The sequence below is a fragment of the Cynocephalus volans genome, chromosome 2, assembly GCF_027409185.1.
Source record: "Cynocephalus volans isolate mCynVol1 chromosome 2, mCynVol1.pri, whole genome shotgun sequence".
Taxonomy (NCBI): domain Eukaryota; kingdom Metazoa; phylum Chordata; class Mammalia; order Dermoptera; family Cynocephalidae; genus Cynocephalus; species Cynocephalus volans.
The window spans coordinates 128,866,988-128,888,350 of record NC_084461.1 but is presented as its reverse complement, the minus strand read 5'-3'; the positions used below and the strand labels follow the sequence as shown (position 1 = coordinate 128,888,350).

The following is a 21,363-nucleotide window of genomic DNA, read 5'->3' as shown; positions in this document are numbered from 1 at the left end:
GTTTTTATTTCTGCCTTAGTTTTATTCTGTGTCTCTCAGTATAGCTTGTCCCCGGTCTTTGGAAATTACCTTTGGAGGCTCAAAATTGTCATAAACTGTGAGACCATGTAAATGCTTATCTGCTTTTCAAACCAAATTGCAGGTGAACACCAGAGGTCCACAAGTGCCTCAGCAGGTCACATCGCAAAACACCACACATGATCTGGATGGGTTCATGTTTCTAATGGAATTCTTTACGCTGAGATCTAGTTTGGAGGCCTCTGGCCCAAGCCCAGCAAACTAATTACAATGGCCTAAGCAAGATGCAAGGCAGTTTGGTAAAATACAAAGTGCTTGGACTGAAAGTCAGGGAGCTGGAGTTTAGTTCTTGGTCTGTTCACTGGCAGACGGAGTGATCTTGGAAAGTCCATTCTTCTCGCTAAGTTTACACTCCACATTTGTATAATAGGACTTCGGACCAGGTGTTCTTTATGGCCCTTTTTAGCTCTCAGCACCTTTGTTCTATGATTCCTCATTAGGTGACATTTGAAAAGAAAGCCTGTGATAACTTGGTTTAGGAGTGCTTTTGATGCAATACCCAATTCAGATCAGGCCTTAGGCAGAGTTATGAGAAGAATTTGCTTGGATGAGTTGCCCTTGGAAGGAAACCTGTCCCTGAGTTTTAGAGCCAAGTCTACTGTACCAGCTCCCAGGGATGTGAGCCTGACTTCACCCCCATTATGCTCCCAGGTGGAGGCACCCAGGGAGGTTGTTTGAATTGACTCTGGGACAACCTAGTGATTCAGCTTTACAGAGTTCCATTTAATGTTTAGAAAAGCTATTTGAAGTAGGTGTTATGACTTTACCGAGGAGGAAACTGAGGCTCAGAGAATTTTAGTGACAGTGAACAAATGAAAGAGTTGGATTCAAACATAGGTTTTTTGGTTTTAATGCTTGCGATTTTCCCTCTGCCTGATAACATCCTGCAAGTGAACACGTTGAAGTGAACAGTGAGATGCACATTCAGAAGGAGTGACAGGCGGATCCCCACCTTTCTCAGTTTTAATGCTATAATATAGCAGCTTTAGAGCATCAGTTTTAGTCGAATCCAGCTTTGTCTCTTACTCTGTATGACCTTGAGCAAGTTAATCTTTCTGGGCCTTAGTTTCCTTACCTGTAAAATGGGGATGAAGATAGTAGTACCTGCCTACACAGAGGCTGCAAGAATTCAATGGAAGTGCTTAGCATAATGAATTTTCAGTAAGGTTAGTGGCACAAAAAGGTCCTATTTGCATGTCCAATTTGTGGCAAGTTCTGCTGTTTCTACTTCCAAATCTGCTCCTAAATCCATCCACTTCTCTCCATCACTGTCACGGTCTTAGTCCAGGCCACCCACTAACAAAAACAGAATTGGTCTTCTGCTTCCATTCTGTTCCCCAGAAATTTATTTTCCACATAGGAGCCAAAGTGATATTTTGAACTGAAAATCAAGTCAGGTGATTCCCTGCTTCAATCCTTCCCATTGCTTCTAGGATTCAGCCCCCCACCATTACCATGGCCTCCTATTCCCTCTAGACCTTCCTCTGCAGCCCTTTCTCGTGCCTCTCACCTCATTTTCTTATCACCCCTCAGCCATATGGGTCTTCGCTCAATTCCTGGAACTCAGGACCCACCAAGTTCTCTTTGCCTACTCGGAACAGGCTCAACAAGTTCTCCCTACCTGGAAGCCAGTTCTCTGCTCTTCACAGGGATGCCTTCATCTCAGCCTTCAGGCATCAGCACAAATGCCTCCCTCGGAGAGGACTTCTCTGATCACCCCGATCGGAGGTCTTCCCTTTTATCCTCTGGTTCATACCCTTGTCTATAGTCAGTTTATACAGCAGACACTGATCATGATTTGTCATTATTTTGGTTATTTGGGGTGTGCGCGTGTGTGCATGCGCACGCATATGTGTGTGTATGTGATGCTGTTGGTGCTATGCCCACATCTCTTCAGAGCCCTTTACCATTTCTGTGCAATTCAGCTTCACTTTCAATAGCCAGCACCTGCAATTTTGTTGGAAGCTTTCCCTTCAGCTTCTAGAACCTACTCTGTTCCTGGGGGCAGCTCTAATGACTAACAGGTATGGGGGTAAAAATATCCCAGATCTCTCACTTCTTGGCTAGTATAATTCTGAGGTCTGAGTTTTACCCTGTTTTTCAGAGTATTCCCAAAGGACTAAGCTTCAGTCGCCCACTGTGGTGGCTGGCTTCATAACGCGTTTATTGGCCACTGTCTCTGCCCTATATGGTGTCCTCCCTCCCCGGCTAGAGTCCTTACATCTCCCAGATAATCTATGAGCAGTCAGTCCTCATCTTGGGGTCTGCTTCTGGCAAGAACCCAAGTAAGACCATGTTTTTTTTTTTTTTTTTTTTTATCTATCCCACTAGAGTGTACATTAATTGTCTATCATGTTCATAGATCTATCCTAATGCCTAGTCTAGTGTCTAATACTAGTAAGTACTCCATATATATTTGTGTAATGAATAAATACTAGTGGCTATTATTGAAATGCAGAATTTCTTCCTTATGCTGAGTACAGTTTGTATCTGTAGCCTACCATGCACCCACAAAATGTGAAATATACTCTCCAGAACTTAGAGAAGAAAAAAAAAAAAGACTTTTTTCTATAGTGCTTTTAAGAGTAGCATTCCTGTTATGGTGTTGTTTTAACAAGGTTTGTTATGGCTAGAGGCTCTTTACAGGGAAGGAATCCCAAGAGAGATTCGCCAGGAATGTGGCAATTCTTTCTGGAAAGATCTGAAACTCAAGCAAGGAGATACTTCAGAGATGTCATATTGCACAAAGCCCCAGTATGCTTATTTGTGGGTGGTTTAAACAGAAAGCAACTAGACCCTGGACCAGGTGCTCTCAGTGGAATAAAATGGATACCTGTGCAGGAAGAGTGGCAATAATATTACTAAATAATAACAAAAATCATTAACATATGCTAAGTGTATTTACGAGTCAGTCCTTGAGTGTGTCAATTAATCTTCAGAGCCAATGGATGGGGTAGGTTGTATGATATCCCCATCATTGAGCAACAGATTGAGGATCAGGGAGGGTAATTGACTTATTCCCAACCACACAGCTAATGAGAGGTAGAACTGGAATTTGAAACCAGCTCTTATGACTTCGGAGGCCCACTCTTCACTATTTCTTTACCTTGCCACCTGGCGTAGGAATATTTAAAACCAGCTTACTGGGTAAACTTAGTGAAGCATGTCAGCCTGGAGAAAATAAGATTAGAAATAAGCTATTAAAATAAGATGCAATGCTCCTGAATTGCCTTCAAAGAGCTGTAGGTTCCCATGGAAGAGGGGACTGATGTGTTTCATCTGGTTCAATTTCAAGAAGACTTTCCTAATATTGCTGCCCAGCAGTGGAAGGAATAGAGTGCATTCAGGTGCAGAAAGCTCCCCTACACTGGAGATTTGAACCTGTTGTGTGGGTCTCTCTGTGGGAAGTCAAAGAGCACACCGAAGCATAGGAGAGGTGGTTGGCTGGCTTGGAAGACTTTCTTTCAGAGGCGAGATTCTAGAATACAAAGGAATTAGAAGACTCACTCAGTCCCTGCATGTGAGGTTGGTACCGTGTAGTTTTGGAGTGGCAAGATTTCAACTGGTACCATGACCTGAGAGAAATTTACTACTGCCATGTTAATAAGTCAAAAAAGATATGTGCTGTGCATACTCTTTGCATAAGGGAGGCAGAGCTACTGTGCTGCAAGATGAACCAGCATAATGTGATGGTGAAGAATGTGGGCTTGCAGTCAGTCTACGTGGCTAACTTTGGGCAAGCTACCCAGTACTCCTGAGCCTCAGCTTCCTGATCTGTTGCTCTGTTGGTTAAATGAGCTTTTGCAGGTTAGGTATTTAGCACAGGCCCTTGAAGACTGTCAGGGCTCAAAAGTGGCAGGTATTTTTCTGAAAACCTTTAAATTTATATTTTCCCCTTAAAAACACAAATGCAAATACTTCTGAATCCTCTGCATACTCTGTAAAATATGAAGATGGCAGATTTCAAATTGGGAATGTTGGAATCTTGAGACTCAGAGAATTTGGGACTTTTCCCATAACCATAATAATTGCTAAGATTTGTTAAGCTCTCAGATTCATTTCATGTTACATGTTTGGTTTTCAGTTAAGATAGCTCAAAGGATTGGAAGCTGAATTTCCTAAATTTCAGGCTCCGTTTCCCCCCACCGAGAATGGACTGTTTTGCCTATCTAGATGAAGGATTTCTGAAAGAAATGGAACATAAATATTTTGTTCTGACTCTGTTTACATTTCAGGAAAACAGACCAGTTCTGGACCAGAGCTTGTAATATCTCCTGATAAAATATCTCCCCAAATATCCCTCCCCTGCCCATTTGATTTCTGATTGCCTTTTCTCCCTTTTCTCCTTCTTCCCTGGTTGTTGTTTCTCCTGTCTAGATCTCACATGTTGGGGGCCGGCCCGTGGCTCACTCGGGAGAGTGCGGTGCTGATAGATCTCACATGTACTTTTTCTGCCTTTCTCCTTCTTTACCCTCCTCTTTTCTCTCACCCAATTTTCCCCTCTCATCTCCCTCTCTATTTGCCTAGAGTCATTTTTATTATTGAAACTCTTACATTTTTGACCAAGCAGTACCCAGATAAGATGTAGCTTATCAACAACATTAGAACAGCGATTTGGTGCCAACAGGAACCAGCCAACAACGGGAGACAGTGCAAAGCTCCACAGGGTTCCCAGGGAACACAACACTCGTCTTGGACCCCTTGACTGATCTGGATAGAGGCCAGTTCTTGGATTCAGACAGACCTGGTTCAAGTCCTGATTTCTGCACTTCCTGGCAATTTCCTCATCTTTGAAATAGGAAAACACCTCAGACCTCCAAGAATTGTTGGGAGGATGAAAGGAAACCATGTTTATTTTTCACAGTGTCCGGCATGTGCTCCCAGATGGTACTAGTTATGAAGGTGGAGATTAACAACTAGATCCACCTCCTCTCTGGCTTCTTTCTTTCCTGGTCCCTCTCTCCTTGCCCAAGCATTCAGAATAAACACTCCACCTGATTAAGTTTGCTTCATTCTCCAGACCCTGGATAGTAACTGGAATGGGAGGAGGTTGAAAACCCAAGATCCTTCTCAACCGCAAAGTTTTATGGTTGTGAAAAAATCCCAGTCTTTCAAAAGCTTCAGAAAACAAAACCAATGCAATAAAAACATGTTTAATTGCAAATTATTTTCCTTTTTAATGCAAAGAGAAATAAAAGGAGGAGATGAGAAATGTTTGTTTTTTTCTGTTAAAGTATAGGCCCCTACACCCTTAATTATTTCATAATCTCTCAAGAGAAAGAGAACACTGCTACCTCCTTCCATTCTTGTCTCTCCCTATTTCTCCTTCCTTTAAGCACAGAACCAATCTACTTGGGTTTCCCTCATCTATGGGAAATTACCACTCCAGGGAGAAATTTGGAATCTGGAAGATGAGCTCTCCTGCTTCTCCGGAGAGCCGGGAAGGGAAGTTTTCTCTTCTGCCCCTCCCTCTCTCTGCTGTTCCTGTTTATTAAGCAAAAGTTCCAAATAGGACTCATTGCACCTTGCCTTTCTCCTGTCCAGGCAGATCATTAATATCACAGACAAACACCTTTCCTGAACGCAGCCCTGCAGAGTTCTATTCCTGCTCCATGCCCAACAATTCTGCCACATTGCCTTGGCAACCAATTAAAATACTTTTATGCATACAGCGATATAATTCTTAATTCTGCAAAAACCAGGGCAACCTGCTCAGAAGGCTTCAGCATGCCAGTCAGTTGGTCTTCTCCTTGGTATCTGGCTCCATTCTGGTTTGACTTCTTTTTTACCTCCTAATTACCTCTGAATCCCATGCAAGCACCTGTGTGCTGTTCCTAACACATCTGGCCTTAAGTCAAGAAACACTCTTGTCAAGAGGACATGGGCTGGAAGGGATACTGGGGACCAAATATCTGGTGTACCTCCTGTCCTCTAGCCACAGGAGAAGATACCAGGCGCTCCTGAGCATAAGGCTGGTAAATCTAACCACAGTTTCTTGCAATACAGTGAAAGTTACACATTTGATAATTAAAATATTTAGTAAAAGCTGGTTGCATTTCAGGTACAGAGGAGGGGAAGATACTTCCTTACCTATGGAGCTTAAGTCCAGTAGGAAAGACAGTCCTGCACAGCCTGACACTTGCTGTGGAGGCGAGAGGCTGACTTCGCAGAGGAATGAAGACACCCTCATTCCTCTGAGCGTGGGTTGCCCTCAGCCACATGGCGGCAGCTGCCTGATGAGGTGGATAGTTTCATTTGTGCCATCCCTCACACGGGCAGTTTGGCTGATGTCCTCAGCTCAGGTGGCCTACTTCAGACACCGCTGGATTATTTGCCTTATTTCTCCTGCCTCCAAGCTAAAGTTCCCCTACTGACCTTTCTAGGAAGGGTAAAAGTGAATGATCCAAGTTCTCTCACCTCCTCTTTTGGCCCTCCATGCTGTGCATGCAAAAGGTGCCTGAAAGGCACATTTTCCAAAGCCAGCAACTTCGGGACCATGAGGCCAGGACTCGCTACCCAACGTATGTGCTTCTCAGTGCATTGTGAGGTTTGAAGTCCTCAGTGTCGTGCCTGGAGGATTATGAATCAGAACATCTGAAGTTTAAAAAAGTGCAACCTCAATAACTTCCCTGAGCACTCCCCACAAAGGCAGGAATGCTAAATTTTGATCTGTAATCATACTATCCTATTTTGTTTTGTTAATTATTGAGCACAAACCTCTTATGTGTAAAGTAGAGATACCAGTAGCACCCATCTCAGTGGGTTCTATGAGATCCTGTAGGTAAAAGTGCTTAGCCCAGTGAATGACGCACACATAGTGAGTCCTCCATACATCTACTCTGTTGGTAGAGTTGACAAGTCTCTCATCTGTGCTCTCTTAACACGTTGTGAACACATTTATTTTAAGATTTATTAACTGCATTGTTTTTATTAGTATATGTGGCTGTCTCTCCCCAAAGCCTATGAGCTCTTTGAGGACAAGAATCATGTCTCATTCCCTTTTGTTCTTCACTGGAGCCCAGGCAAAGGGTCTTCCCCATCAAAGGCTCATTCAACATGTCTGTGGAATGAATGAGACCTGGGAAATAATAATAACAATGTCTGGCATTTATTATCACCAAGCTTACTATGTGGCTAGCCCTGTGCTAAGAGCTTTATATGAATTATTTTGATTTATCCTCCAAATGATGCCATGATCCCTATTGTCCCCATGTCTACAGTGCAGGGAACTACCAGTCCAACTGTGGTGAACGTGATATCACTTCAAGAGATAAGACTATCTGGATGAGTACACACAGACAGTTAACCTTAGTAGGAGCTTATTTGGTGCCAGGCCTTGTGCTAAGCATTTTAAAGGTATCTTCTTATTAAATCCTCCCAATAACTCCGTGAGGTGAGCCTAACTATTTCCATTTTATAGCGACGATGCTTAGGGTTGCTAAGTAACTGCCCAGAAGCACACAGACGGTGCACATGAACAGAGAACCTTGGCTCTGAATCACAACATGATCGTGTTTACTTATGTCACTGGAAGTCTAAGGTCAGAAGCAGCAGAAAATTGGAATACATATTTGTAAAATGATACTAAAACACCAATTCCTCTTATTCAGAAAGAGTTTTAAAAATACATGTACATGTCCCAGGGGCTGGAGGGAAGAGAGAATGGAGAGTTATTATTTAATGGGTGCAGAATTTCGGTTTGGGCTGATGAAAAAGTTCTGGAGATGAATGGTGGTGATGGTTCACAACAACGTGAATGTATTTAATGCCCCTGAACTGTCTGCTTACAAAAAGCTAAAAAGGTCGATTTTATAGTATATAGATTTTAATACAATAAAAAATATAATTGTTTAAAAAATAATGAAATTAGGGTTTTGGCAGCGTGAGAGCTCCAGGGGCCCGGTTCCTATCTGAAATGCTGTCTTCCCTTTATATCAGACCAGGTCAACTCCTCATAACTCAGTGGCAAAGTCTTTTAGAGCCTCTTCCTTTCTGTCACTGTGTCCTGGTGACTAAGTGACAATTCAAAATACAGTGTTTCTCCCAAGATCAAAGGAACACATGACATTTGTGTATGATGCAGGCATGTAGCCATATGTGGGGTAGCATTCCCTTCCTTCTTAGGGACAGTAATTTATGAATTAACTGATTTTGAACTGGCTCACTGTGTTTTCTGGAGAGTGATGTTTGTCACCCAAAAAGGTTTTTAATAAGGTGATTCACACCGAGGCAATTTCGGTCACCACATGACTTGACGCCTAATACAGTGAGATGCTCATTCCCCACATAGCTCTGTAATGGCTTATTCATGAGGGTTCTTTTCTGCATCCTCAGGAGTTACTCCATGATTCCATGAAGTCTACCACAGACATGAATGTGTCTACTTACTCTTCCATGCAAAAAATATTTTGGTGTTCTTCATATGGGCCAGGCTGTGGGCTGGGTGCTCAGAACACAGCACTGAGAGATAAGATGAGCTGACTGTTCTCTTTGTGCTTGGAAAAAAGATTGGAGAAATGACAGAGATCTGAGATGAACTCAGCTATTATTTGAGTCCTGGAGTCTGAGCCTAAGAGTGTCCCTGGTGTGAGGTTTCAAGACAGAGCCTGGCACGTAGCAGGCACTTAGGAACAGTTTGGTGAGTGCTCTAGCTTCTGAGCTGGGAATCTGGAGCAGTGTGACACTGGGGGCTCACGCAGACCCAAATTGCTCATGGTAAGTGGACTCATCCTTCCTTGCCTGTGTTCTACCACTTGTTTGGATGCTCTGGCTGTCATTCATACATGCTAGGCTTATCAGGTAACCTGACCATTTCAATGGGAAAGAATGGCTCTGTTTGCCAGGGACATGGAGTTACCCAGTAAGCTCAGCCACCTGCTTGCAGCAGAGGTGCCTTGCTTGGCTGCACTGGATCCATCTAGCTGCTGTAGATACAGCTGATAGGCCACATGATGGCATGGAATCAGTTTGGCATGAGGATTGCTGAAGAGAAAGCAACTGATATGAGTCTTCCTAGAGGTATCCAGTCATCCTGTGTCTTCTCCATCTGTTTCCTCCTCCCTCTCCTCCAACTTCCATCCTAATTCAAGATATCTCTGCCCTGTCCTGCCTTTCCCAGCAGCCACATGCCAAGAACAGACCCTGCCTCTTTATCCCTGGACCACATCCTTCCTGACCTTTAAAACACCACCTTCCCCCCCCCTCCAGGAAGTTTCATTTTATTGATTAAGCTTTACTTCCCTCAAAATGAACCACCTTCACACCTGACATTCTCATACACCATTATTTCTTGAGTCTAAGATGTCTTAATTAACTTTATTAGGTTGTAATTCACATACCAAAAATGCACAAATTTTATTTATTTTTATTTTTTATTTATCCAATTTAATATTGATGAGTATTTAGGGTCTTTACAGTGTTTGTTCTTGTTTTTATATATGCGTGCATTTTGTTGGTTTGTTTCTTTTTTTAAATTTAATTTTATTTTGTCAATATACAATGTGGTTGATTATTGTGGCCAGTTACCGAAACCTCCCTCCCTCCTCCCTCTCCCCGCTCCCTCCCAACAACCTCATATCTGTTTGCTTGTCGTATTAAATTCAAGGAATTGTAATTGTTGTGTCTTCTTCCCTCCCCCTCCAGTTTATTTGTGTATTATTTATTTATTTTTAGCTCCCACAAGTAAGTGAGAACACGTGATATTTCTCTTTCTGTGCCTGACTTGTTTCACTTAATATAATTCTCTCTAGGTCCATCCATTTTGCTGCAAATGGCAGTATTTCATTCGTTTTTATAGCTGAGTAGTATTCCATTGTGTAGATGTACCACATTTTCCGTATCCACTCATCTGATGATGGACATTTGGGCTGGTTCCAACTCTTGGCTATTGTAAACAGTGCTGTGATGAACATTGGGGAACAGGTATACCTTCGACTTGATGATTTCCATTCCTCTGGATATATTCCCAACAGTGGGATAGCTGGGTCATATGGTAGATCTATCTGCAATTGTTTGAGGAACCTCCATACCACTTTCCATAGAGGCTGCACCATTTTGCAGTCCCACCAACAATGTATGAGAGTTCCTTTTTCTCTGCAACCTCGCCAGCATTTATGGTTCACAGTCTTTTGGATATTAGCCATCCTAACTGGGGTGATATGGTATCTCAGTGTGGTTTTGATTTCCCAAATGCTGAGTGATGTTGAGCATTTTTTCATGTGTCTGTTGGCCATTTGTATATCTTCCTTTGAGAAATGCCTATTTAGCTCTTTTGCCCATTTTTTAATTGGGTTGCTTGGTTTTTTGTTGTAAAGTTGTTTCAGTTCCTTGTATATCTTGGATATTAATCCTTTGTCAGATGTATATTTTGCAAATATTTTCTCCCACTCTGTTGGTTGTCTTTTAACTCTGTTAATTGTTTCTTTTGCTGTGCAGAAGCTCTTTAGTTTGAAAATAATCCCATTTATTTATTTTTCCTTTGGTTGCCCGAAATGCATGAATTTTAAATGTTCACTTTGACATATTTTGATAAACCTTTATGCCATCACATGAAATATTTCCATTATCCCCCAAATCACTACAATTTATAGTTTTGTCTTTTCTAGAATTTAATATAAATAGGATAAAACAATATGTACTCTTTAGTAAGATACTTTTTAATTTACATCTTAACATGTCTAAAATTGGATGTATCTTACAGTGGGCATGTAACATGGTAGTGTTTCTTTTTCCCCTTAAGAACTATAACTAAATAGACAATAACTCTTGTAATAGATAATACCTTAAAATCAGGGCCAATATCCCTAATGTTGATATATATGTCTACATGTGTATATGTTTGTTTGTATACATGTATACTGACTAGTTGGAAAGCCAACTAGTCTTTCCATTAGAAAGAAAGCAATGCGAAGGTGAGAATCTTCATTTGCTGTATAGGTTGCCATAGTGCTGATAGCTGGAAACTGATAGGAACTAAATAAATCCTGCAGAGGGTGGTGATAGTAGATTCAAATAGTTTTCTGAAAATATCTTTTCCTCCTCAAACAACTACAAAAAGAACTGCCATGCAATCCAGCAATCTGACTGCTGGGTATATATACCCAAAGAAATGAAACTCATTATGTTGAAGGGATACCTGCACTCCCATGTTTATTGAAGTTCTATTTACACAGTAGCCAAGAGTTGGAACCAACCTAAATGTCCATCATTTTGGATGATTGGATAAGGAAAATGTGATTATATACACAATGGAATACGACTTTGCCATAAAAAGGATGAAATCCTGCCATTCATAGCAACATGGATGAACTTAGAGAAAATTATGTTAAGTGAAATAAGCCAGACACAGAAAAAGAAATACCACATGCTCCCATAAGTGGGAACTGAAAAAAAAAAAAAAAAAAAAAGCAAATAAATAAAAAAAGAAAGAAAATACAACAATCACAATAATACGTTGACCTTTCAAAAGGAGAGACTAGAACTGAAGGGGAGGAAGGCAGAAATTGGTAAAGAGCCATGAAAAATGATTACATTGTATTTTGTTGAATATACTAATTATTCTGATTTGAGCATCACATGTTGCACACAAATATTGATATTCAACTCTGTACCCCACAGATATGTGCAATCAACTACGTTTCAATAATACGTATATATATATTTTGCATTATAACTGAACATACTAAGTCTGAGATATTTCCCAAATTTTGTTCCATAGACAATTAACATTACTAAAGTAATAATAAGAGGGAGGAGTGGGGGCTGTAATGTCATAGAAATCTGGGAAACGTTTCTTATATAATCTCCCACTTAGTGGTTCACAATTCATTAGCATGCTAAAAGTTACTAAAAGTCCTGCAGAAAAAATGTTTAGGTTTGTTTTAATCTCAGGTTTGTCTGACCCTGCAGCTTTGTGGAACATCTATTAAGAGCTCACAGAAAACAACTAGTGAAGGGCCGGTCTAAGGCACAGGCATGAACGAAAAGAAGGAGGAAGAAAGGAAGAAAAAACTGACTAGAGTTGTATTTGAGCTGGTCCCAGCTAAGACCGAAGTGATGCAGTGGTGCCCAGGTGAGGATGCTCTCCAGGAGTCAAGGGCTGAACAAGCACTTTCCTTCTCTCCAAAATCCCTTTACAGTGTGAAGGGACATGTGGGTGGGCAGCCTTTCCTAACAACACGAAAGTACGCATTGGCTAATCCCTTAGGTAACATGCCCCTGAGCACGTGGCGGGTAATCATAATCAGATAATCGAGGTTGAGTAAGTGCCCCACCCATCTGCTCAGAACTTAGGCCATCTGTGGGGAATGAGCTGTTATGTTTGTCCACTGTTTGGCCAGACACCTTTAACTGATGAGAAAACTGAATCAGGTAATAAGCAGACAGCTGGCTAAAATAGGGAGGTGTCCACCTGCAATAATTACCCTGATCATTTAAGTGATAGCAAAGTCCCTCTCAGAAATAGCACTGACCCAATACACATAGAGGTGAAAGGAGATCAGAGTGGGCCAGGTGAAAATCAGGCAGAGACCAAAAGAAATGTACAAGAGTTCCCTTTCCTTTTTAAATATACTATTTTAAAAATGATCATACAGTAAAATTGACTTTTTTTTCCTCCTAGTTTATATTTCTATAATTTTTTAACACATATATAGATTCATTTAAGTGCCACCACCAGGATTCAGAACAGTTCCATCACCCCCACAAAACTCCCTCATGTAGCACTGCATAGTTACGTCCTCCCCCAACCCATAATCCCTGGCAACCACTGATCTGTTTTCTATCTTTACAGTTCTGTGTTTTCAAGAATTCCCCTTCCTTTTGTGATCGCCTTTCCTTAATTTTTTAATGGGAATATCTGCATATTTATGTGTATGTGCAAAGAACTCCAATACCAGTAGACTTCCTCTTCTATTGTTACTGGTTTTTTAAAATTTAACTTAATTTTTTATTTTATCATTACATAATGTAAACATTTTTTTGTGTGGCCCTTTACTTCCCCCTAACCGCCCCCCCCATTGTCACTGTTTTATTATTTACTGTTGCCAACATTTATTAGCATCTACTATGTACCAGACCCTTGTGCTAAGCTCCTTACATACATTATCTCATTTTAATCTCACAATAGCCTTATGATATGAGGGGTCTTCAAAAAGTTCATGAAAAATGCATATTATGAAAAACTATGCATGGATTTCAAACATTTTTGCACCAAAATAAACTTGTACTAACTTGTTATAACACTTTTGAACAGGATCTAGTTTGAGGCACTAAGAAGGATAAGATATCAATTTGAAAAGAGCCCCTATCAGAGCAACATGAATTCTGCTAAAATTAAAGCAAGAACAAACATCAAGTTTATGGCAAAGCTTGGGTGGAAGAATGGTGAAATCACTGATGTTTTACAAAAAGTATATGGAGACAATATCCCAAATAAATCAACAGTTTACAAACATATCACTCGTTTTAAGAAGGGGTGAAATGATGTTGACTGTGAAGCCTCCAGCAGCAGACCATCCAACATCAATTTGTGTGGAAAATTTAATCTTGTTCATGCCCTAACTGAAGAGGACCAATGATTAACAACAGAAACAATAGGCAACACCATGGACATCTCAATTGGTTCAGCTTACACAATTCTGACTGAAAAATTACAGCTGGGCAACCTTTCTAATTGATGGGTGCCCAAACTGTTGTGCCCAGACCAGCTGCAGTCAAGAGCGGAGTTCTCAATGGAATTTTAAACAAGTGGGATCAAGATCCTGAGGCATTTCTTGGAAGAATTGTAACAGAAGCACGGCTTTACCAGTACGATCCTGAAGACAAAGCACAATTAAAGCCATGGCTACCAGGAGGTGGAAGTGTCCAGTCAAAGCAAAAGTGGACCAGTCAAGAGAAAAGATCACGGAAACAGTAGTTTGGGGATGTTCAAGGCATTTTGCTTGTTGATTTTCTGGAGGGCCAAAGAACGATAACATCTGCTTATTATGAGGGTGTTTTGAGAAAATTAGCCAAAGCTTTAGCAGAAAATGCCTGTGAAAGCTATGCCAGAGAATCCTTCTCCACCATGACAATGTTCCTGCTCATTCTTCTTATCAAACAAAGATAATTTTGTGAGAATTTTGATGGGAAATCATTAGGCATCCACTTTACAGTCCTGATTTTGATACTTGTGATTTTTTTCTGTTTCATAATCTTAAAAAAATATTTTAAGGCACCCATTTTTCTTCAGTTAATCGTGTAAAAAGACTGCATTGACATGGTTAAATTCCCAGGACCCTAAGATCTTTAGGAATGGATTAAATGGCTGGTATTGTTGCTTACAAAAGTGTCTTGAACTTGGTGGAGCCTATGTTGATAAATAAAAAATTTATATTTTTATCTTTTAATTCCACTTTTCCACAAACTTTTTGAAGTCCCATTGTGTACATATACTATTATTATCTCCATTATACAAATATGGAAACTGAGGATCAGAGAGGTTAAATGACTTGCCTAATGTCTCACAGCTAACAAATGATTGAATCCCAGCTCCATTTGAACATGAATCCTTAAAGACTATAGCAAGCAATAAAATGGAGTGGATTGCAACTAGGAAAGAGGTGCATTGAGAGAGGTTGAGAGCAGTGCCAATTTGTGGCCATTCGGTTTTTTAAAACATTTGCAAATGTGTGTGAAGCTGGAGAACCATCTGGGTTTCCTGACTTCTAAACCTCAGCTCCTACCTTTATATCTGCCTCCACCTGCCACATATGGTCCTTGCTATCCCAGGTGGCACCTACCTGCTGTTTTCAGGGGACTGGGATGATCTTAATCCCCTTGCAAATTTAGCAAGAACCATCATCTGTTATCATAGCTCTGTCACAGGACACTACATCTGAGACCCAGGAAAGGGGCTGGACCACCTTCTGGTTTCTACCCATCCTTAATACCCTGATGTGCTTTCTGACCTCATTTTTTCCCCTAGGTTGCTTTTAACACCAGCTGAAAAAGTTTCTAGGACAAAGCCACCTGGTCTGTGTGCTGGAGGTGGCAGGTGTGTTCTTGCTGATACGTGGGTAAGTAAACAGGAATGTGTGTGATTGGCATGATGCTGAACAATACAGGGAGAAAGTCCAGCCCTGCAAGAACCAGGGTGGCAGCATTTGTGTTGGGGAATAAAGTGAGAGACAGAAAAAAGGAAAGACATAAAGTTAATGAAGAAGCGATGATGCTGGAGAAGTGAACTGGGTTCTTACCCTATGTATGGTTTTCCTTTCAAGTTGTTATTTGAAGAAGTGAAATTAGTTAGGAAGTCTTCTCCTAGACTCAACTCATAGCTCCTTAAGGGTTTTGGAAGTGAGCTGCAAAGCCAGTACATGCTGGGAAGAATCATGCATCTGAATCACAGCCACAAATCACTGGAGGCAAACAAAACATGCCAGAAATCAGGGTACCAAGGACTATCTCTGGATGGTGCTTGATTAACAGGGGGGTAAAATAGATGTCTCTCAAAGGAGGACATACAAATGGCCAACAGGTATATGAAAAATGTTCAACATCATTAATCATCAGGGGAATGCAAATCAAAACCACTTTGAGATATCACCTCACCCCAGTTAGACTGGCTATTATCAAAATGATAGAGAATAACACCTGCTGGTGAGGATGTGGAGAAAGGAGAATCCTCCTACACTGCTGATGGGACTGTAAATTGGTGCAGCCATCATGGAAAATGGTATGGAGTTTCCTCAAACAGCTACAGACAGAACTGCCAAGCTTGGAGAAAATTATGTTAAGTGAAACAACCTAGGTGCAGCAAGACAAATATTGCATGCCCTCACTCATAAGTGGGAGCTGAGTAAATAAATAAACGAATACACAATAAGAGAGAGAAAGAAACAAAAATCACAGTAATAGACTGAACTTTTAGAAAGAGAGAACAGAACTATAGTCACTAGAAGTGGAAAGGGGAGAGTGAGGGGAAGGGGGATTAATAAGAAATTAATGAGGAATTGGTTAACAGACACAAAGAATAATTACATATTGTAATGATGAATAAGCTAACTATCCTGATTTGACCATCACATATTGTACGCAACTATTGATAGTCAATTTTTACCCTAAAAATATGTAAAATAATTTATGCTTTGATTAAAAAATATATATATAAAATTTAAAAAGTGTGTGTAATTTAGAGTAGAAAGTGTTGAGTCATTTCAATAACAATCACAGCTAACACTTATTGAGCACTTAATATGAACCATTCACTGCGCTAAGAATTAAGGGATATGAATCATCTCATTTATTCTTCACAACAACCCTCTGAGGAAGGTGCTGCTATTATCTCTGATTTACAGATGGGGAATTGGAGGCCCTGAGGTTTGAGTGACTCACCCATACTCTACTGAGGGGCAGAATCAGGATTTGAATTTTGGTATTTCTCAAACCTAATCCTGCAAATTCTGTTTCTCTGCTTTATTGCTCATCCTAATTCAGAAATATTATTAAAGTGTAATGAAGTGAGAAGAGAGAAATCAGCTACTTGGGAACCCATAATCCTTTTGAAGGCTTGCAAAGTCCTTTGGTTTGACTACATTATGGGGAAAAATAAGAACCAGTGGGATTTGCACAACCAGGGGCCCTCCAGGAGTTGGTTGATCTTACCTGTTGGTTTGAAATAATTGCATGCTGTAAAAACCTACAGCTGTTTCTCAAGTTTTCTTTTTACACAATCAGCTTGGGAGGGTTTTAGGCGTGTAGGCACAATGGGCTATTTTTTCTGTCTCTCCGGCTGGCACCACAAGGTGTGACTGTTGGTTCCACCCTAGCATACTGGCTGGCACAAGATCCATCGAACCAACAAAAAGAGCTCGATGAACTTGTTTTTTAGATGAGCCTGGTGAGCAGAACAGACTTCAGATTTAAAAAGCTCCTAGACAGGAAGTTAAAAATGAACTCTTTCAGAGTGCCAGGTTATCAGTGAGTCCTCTGAAAGAGGTGTTTTACGAAATGGTACCTGTGACAACAGGTTATTTATGTCCTCTTAGGGGAGTACTTTATATTTAGTATTATCCTGTTCTGGATTCATCACAAATTCAAGTTCAATAATAATACCTATTACACTCTCCTGCAAGGGCTCTCTATCACTTCTTCTGTGTTTCGTAGAATGCCTCATGCATGGCAGGGTACAATAAACAGTCAATAATAATATTTACTATGATAATGATCTTCCAAAAATGCCTTTCATCTAAAGCTCTCACAGTGCTTTGCACACACTAATTGGTTAAGCCTCACAGTGGCTCTCTGTTTTTGCAATACATTTTCTTATTTTACAGCATTTTAAGTTGAGACCCAGCAAACTTAAGTGGCTTGCCCAAAGTCATACAGCAAGTTTAAATGAATGATAATGATGATGCTTTGCATTTACATAGCAGATGTTTTCTGAAGTGATACGAATATGTTGCAAAGATAATTTTCACACTATTTGGAGGAGGGTGGGTAGCAAGTATTACTAGCTGTTGACTAGATTGGATAAACCAAGGCAGAGAGAGCAAGTGACTCAGGAAAATTTGACTGAGGATGCAAGTCTATTCCTCTGATTCAGACCAGAGGGTGATATCCAAACAATCTTCAGTTTTCTCAACTGAGGGATGCATCGTTGTTTTCACACATACAGGAAAGATAATTATATTTTTGAGAGTCGAGGCAGGTTGCAGAATGACAGCCATGTTTACGTACAGGAATGGGTTTGCTCATATCCCCATGGAGAAAGGCCCAAAGGAAATGAGATGGGCCACATCAAGAAAGGATAGCTCAGGAAATGAAGGTAACAGGAGCAGTGGGGGAGGCTGCCAGCTCTGCTCTTTTGCAGAGCGTCTTTACTAACCCAGGCCTGCCTGAAAGCAAGAGCCCTTAGGGCTTGGTTCTGTGACATGATAGGACTCAGTCTGGAGCAGCTTGAAGGATGGGCACAGATGCATCCCTGGCACCTCAGTCTGATGTTACAAAACCCCACAGAAGAGTGGGGACCCCCAGTTATCTTAATGGCTATTTCTTACATCTCAATTCCCTGTGCCAGGAGGGTCTGGGACATCTCTCTGGTTCAAAAACTTGGTAGCTGTGGATCGGTTTTTTGCTACCTTTTCTTAGCAACACAGCCATGTCGAAAAGAGGAAAACCTGAACAAAACTGTTTGATGCTGATAAGGAACTTGCCTCCTCCTGGTCTGGCCATGTTTCCTTAGTGAGTGATGATACTCTACTGAAGGGTGAGTCCGACTATTGCAGGGTGTGGGAGGGGAGAGGCCGCGGGGTCTCAGAAATTCGAGGGGGCTTTGCTGACCCAGAGATAGACAAGGCATGTTTGAGAAAAGCTTGCTCTCCCACCCCCACTCCACCTTTTCCAGGCCTGTGGATTCTGATTAATGACTAGACTAGGGCTAATGGAGAGACTTAAAGAGGAATGCCAAGCCCTTTGCTGGAATGTGTTCACACACACAAGCACAACAGCCATAAAAATTCTGCACTGAGGAAATCACACCAGTGTCCTGCTTCTTCCCGCTCTCATTTTTGAATGTTTACACATGCTCCTACCACATGGGAGGCTTAAAGGCGCAGTGAACTCAAGGAAGAGAGAGTTCTTGGAAGGAAAATTTCAGAAAATTGTTCTGAATGCACATTACAAGCCTCCTCTCCTGAGTGGGGAAGGGGTCCGTGCAAGATCCTCCCACCCGCTACTGCTCTTCACAGCCGGGAGTCATGGGATCCTGCTGCCGGTACTAAAACCTTCTTTAGGTAAGACTTCAAAGAAAGCAGCTTTGACTTCCTAAGTATGATGCTGACCCAAGCCACAGCTTTCTGTGTCCACTTGGGCACACTCACTCCAGGGGTGACAGTGCAAATAATCCTGCCAGACTCACAAGGACCATGTCCTTCTCTCCAGACATGCCCTTATATACATCCCACAACACAGCTCACCTCCAGGTCAGATAAAATCCTCAGGGTGTGCTTGCAGGACTGGACAGAGAAATTCACATTATCTGGACAGGAAAAGCATTACTGGGTGATTTGTGCAGCTGGAGACTGGGTCTGGGTCTGAAGTCTCTGATGTGTATTTTCTATGTGTTTTATTCATTTTGTAAAGTAAGACACATCTGCAGGGCTCCTGCACACATCTGTTGCACTTTGTGGGCTAGCCTTTGCCATCAATCAGTCCACCCACATAGACGCTTCCCTCCCTCACGATCTCCAGCATCAAGTATCTTGAAAGCTTTGAACAGATTATGAATGAGCATTTTCATAAGAGCGCTTTATGACTGGGGGTGGGAAGACGGATTTGGGTAAAATTCAAACAAAACCTGACATGTGGAAACTTCTCAGCGATCTCAAAAGCAACAATCAAATGGATTTGTTTTCTCTCTTTTTCCCACGGACTGGTTTGGCCTCAGAAAAGCAGAAGTAGAAGACTCAAAGTATAATCTAAAAAGCTTTCCTTATTCAACTACCTTCTGGGTAAGAAGTAAGGAGAGCCTAGGACGTTTTAACAGTTCTAAGGAAAATTCCTGGACGAATTAGATAGGCTCGGAATTCCATCATGTTTCAGTAAATGATTACTTCCCACAGAATCTTATCAGCGGTACTCTGAAATCTAGCCAAAAGAAGGTAATCCTTAGCTCCCGGGAGAGACACAAATCCAACCTCCAAGTGGACATGATATTAGGAAATAAGATCTTTCTTACCCCATCCATGTGGATTCTGATATTGGGCACCAGCCGGAAAGGACTGGCTTGCAGACCTCTGGGGTGGGTCCTGCTTTTCCTGCCGTCCTGCGAGGTCAGCAAGCCGGACCTGCGGAAGGAGCCCCCTCTGCCGGAGCTGTGGCCTGAGCGCACGCCATCCAGAAGACGCACGAGCAGCAGGTTTGCTGGCAGCGCCTCGATGCTGCAAAACACCAGGGTCCTGCATTCAGGGCACCGCAGCTCCTTGTGGGCCTTGAAAATCCTCTGTAGACATGGTTTGCAGAAGGTGTGCTGGCAAGGGAGGACTTTGGCTGTGACATCAAGCTTTTCAAAGCACACAGGGCACTCCAGAAGATCAAGTAACGTCAAATCATCCATTTTATTTTAAAACTCCAGTCCGGATCTGGGGACGCAGGGTCCACATCGTAGGGGCAGCTGAGTCAAGGGGGCAGAGTCGGTCTCTTGGGAGCGTCAGATTTCCTGCCTGTTTGAAGGAGAAAAGAAGGAACGGAAAAAATGTGACTGCTCCGAGAGGTATATCCCACCTACATTGAGGCAGTGCCTCATAAGGCAGTTTGCAAGTACTTTGTTCTGGCACCCAAGTTTCAAATGACTCATTCTGATTCAGTGCTAGCAGGTATACGACTCCACTCTGCTTGCTGCAAGGATCAGAGGGAACGTTCAGCACAGGGACTGACTGCTCATTGCCCTGTGTGGAGGGCGGGAGCAGGGAGACAAAACCGGCCCGCTCCTCCCTACCAGCAAGGCTGGAAGGGGTCCTTCACCCTGCCTGGGGAAAGCATCGGACAGTCAGTCTCAAGTCCCAAATCAAAGCCCCCTTAGAATGTAGTTTCTGTGAAACTGTCTCCTCCTCCTCCTTTGCCCCGATTTAACTTATCTATTATCTGCATTACATGCAGATACGTTTAGGTAGAATCTCATGCAGATGTGAATTGTTTCCTGCAAAATAGATCTTCCTCCACTATTTTGTTCTAGCAATGTACAAGAAAAATTTCTACTAGAAACCCGTTTAAAAAAATTTGTTTTGCCTTAACTACACAGTCCACAGTACTTGGAAGCTTTTTTTTCTTTTCCTTTCTTCTTTTTTCTTCTTGCCTCCTCACCCTGTTTATCTTAGTCTCAGAGACAATATTCCTCCCACAAGGTGAAGTCGTGCAGCCTGCTTAGTTACTTTGACAATTGTTCTTGGTTTCAACTGAAGCGGATAGAAATTCTGGGTTGTGGACACAACCTGTAAAGGGGAAGTGTGTGTGTGTGTGTGTGTGTGTGTGTGTGTGTGTGTGTGTGTGTGTGTGTGTGTGTGTGTGTGTGTGTGTGTGTGTGTGTGTGTGTGTGTGTGTGTGTGTGTGTGTGTGTGTGAGTGTGTGTTCTGCAGACAAGCCTTGTTCCAGAAACTGTCCTTTTGGATGTCTGAAAAGAAGTCCCCAGTTAGAAAAGTCTCCTGGAAAGAAGTCAGCTGTCCCTCACTAGTAAGCAGGGCAGACATGACCCACGAGGGTGATAGATGGCGCCTTGCCTTCCTGAGACTCCTCTCCTAACACGGGGGC

At 41.9% G+C, this 21,363-nt stretch overlaps 1 protein-coding gene across 1 annotated transcript in view; it reads right to left on the bottom strand.

Annotated features, from left to right (window-relative positions):
* The window catches only part of SH3RF2 (SH3 domain containing ring finger 2), a 116,198-nt gene extending 96,025 nt beyond the window's left edge, over positions 1 to 20,173 (bottom strand). Inside the window, exon 1 of the mRNA XM_063087810.1 lies at positions 19,796 to 20,173. Within this exon, the coding sequence (XP_062943880.1) occupies positions 19,796 to 20,173 (378 nt within the window). The remainder of the gene's footprint in view (positions 1 to 19,795) is intronic.
* Between the last annotated feature and the right edge of the window lie 1,190 nt (positions 20,174 to 21,363).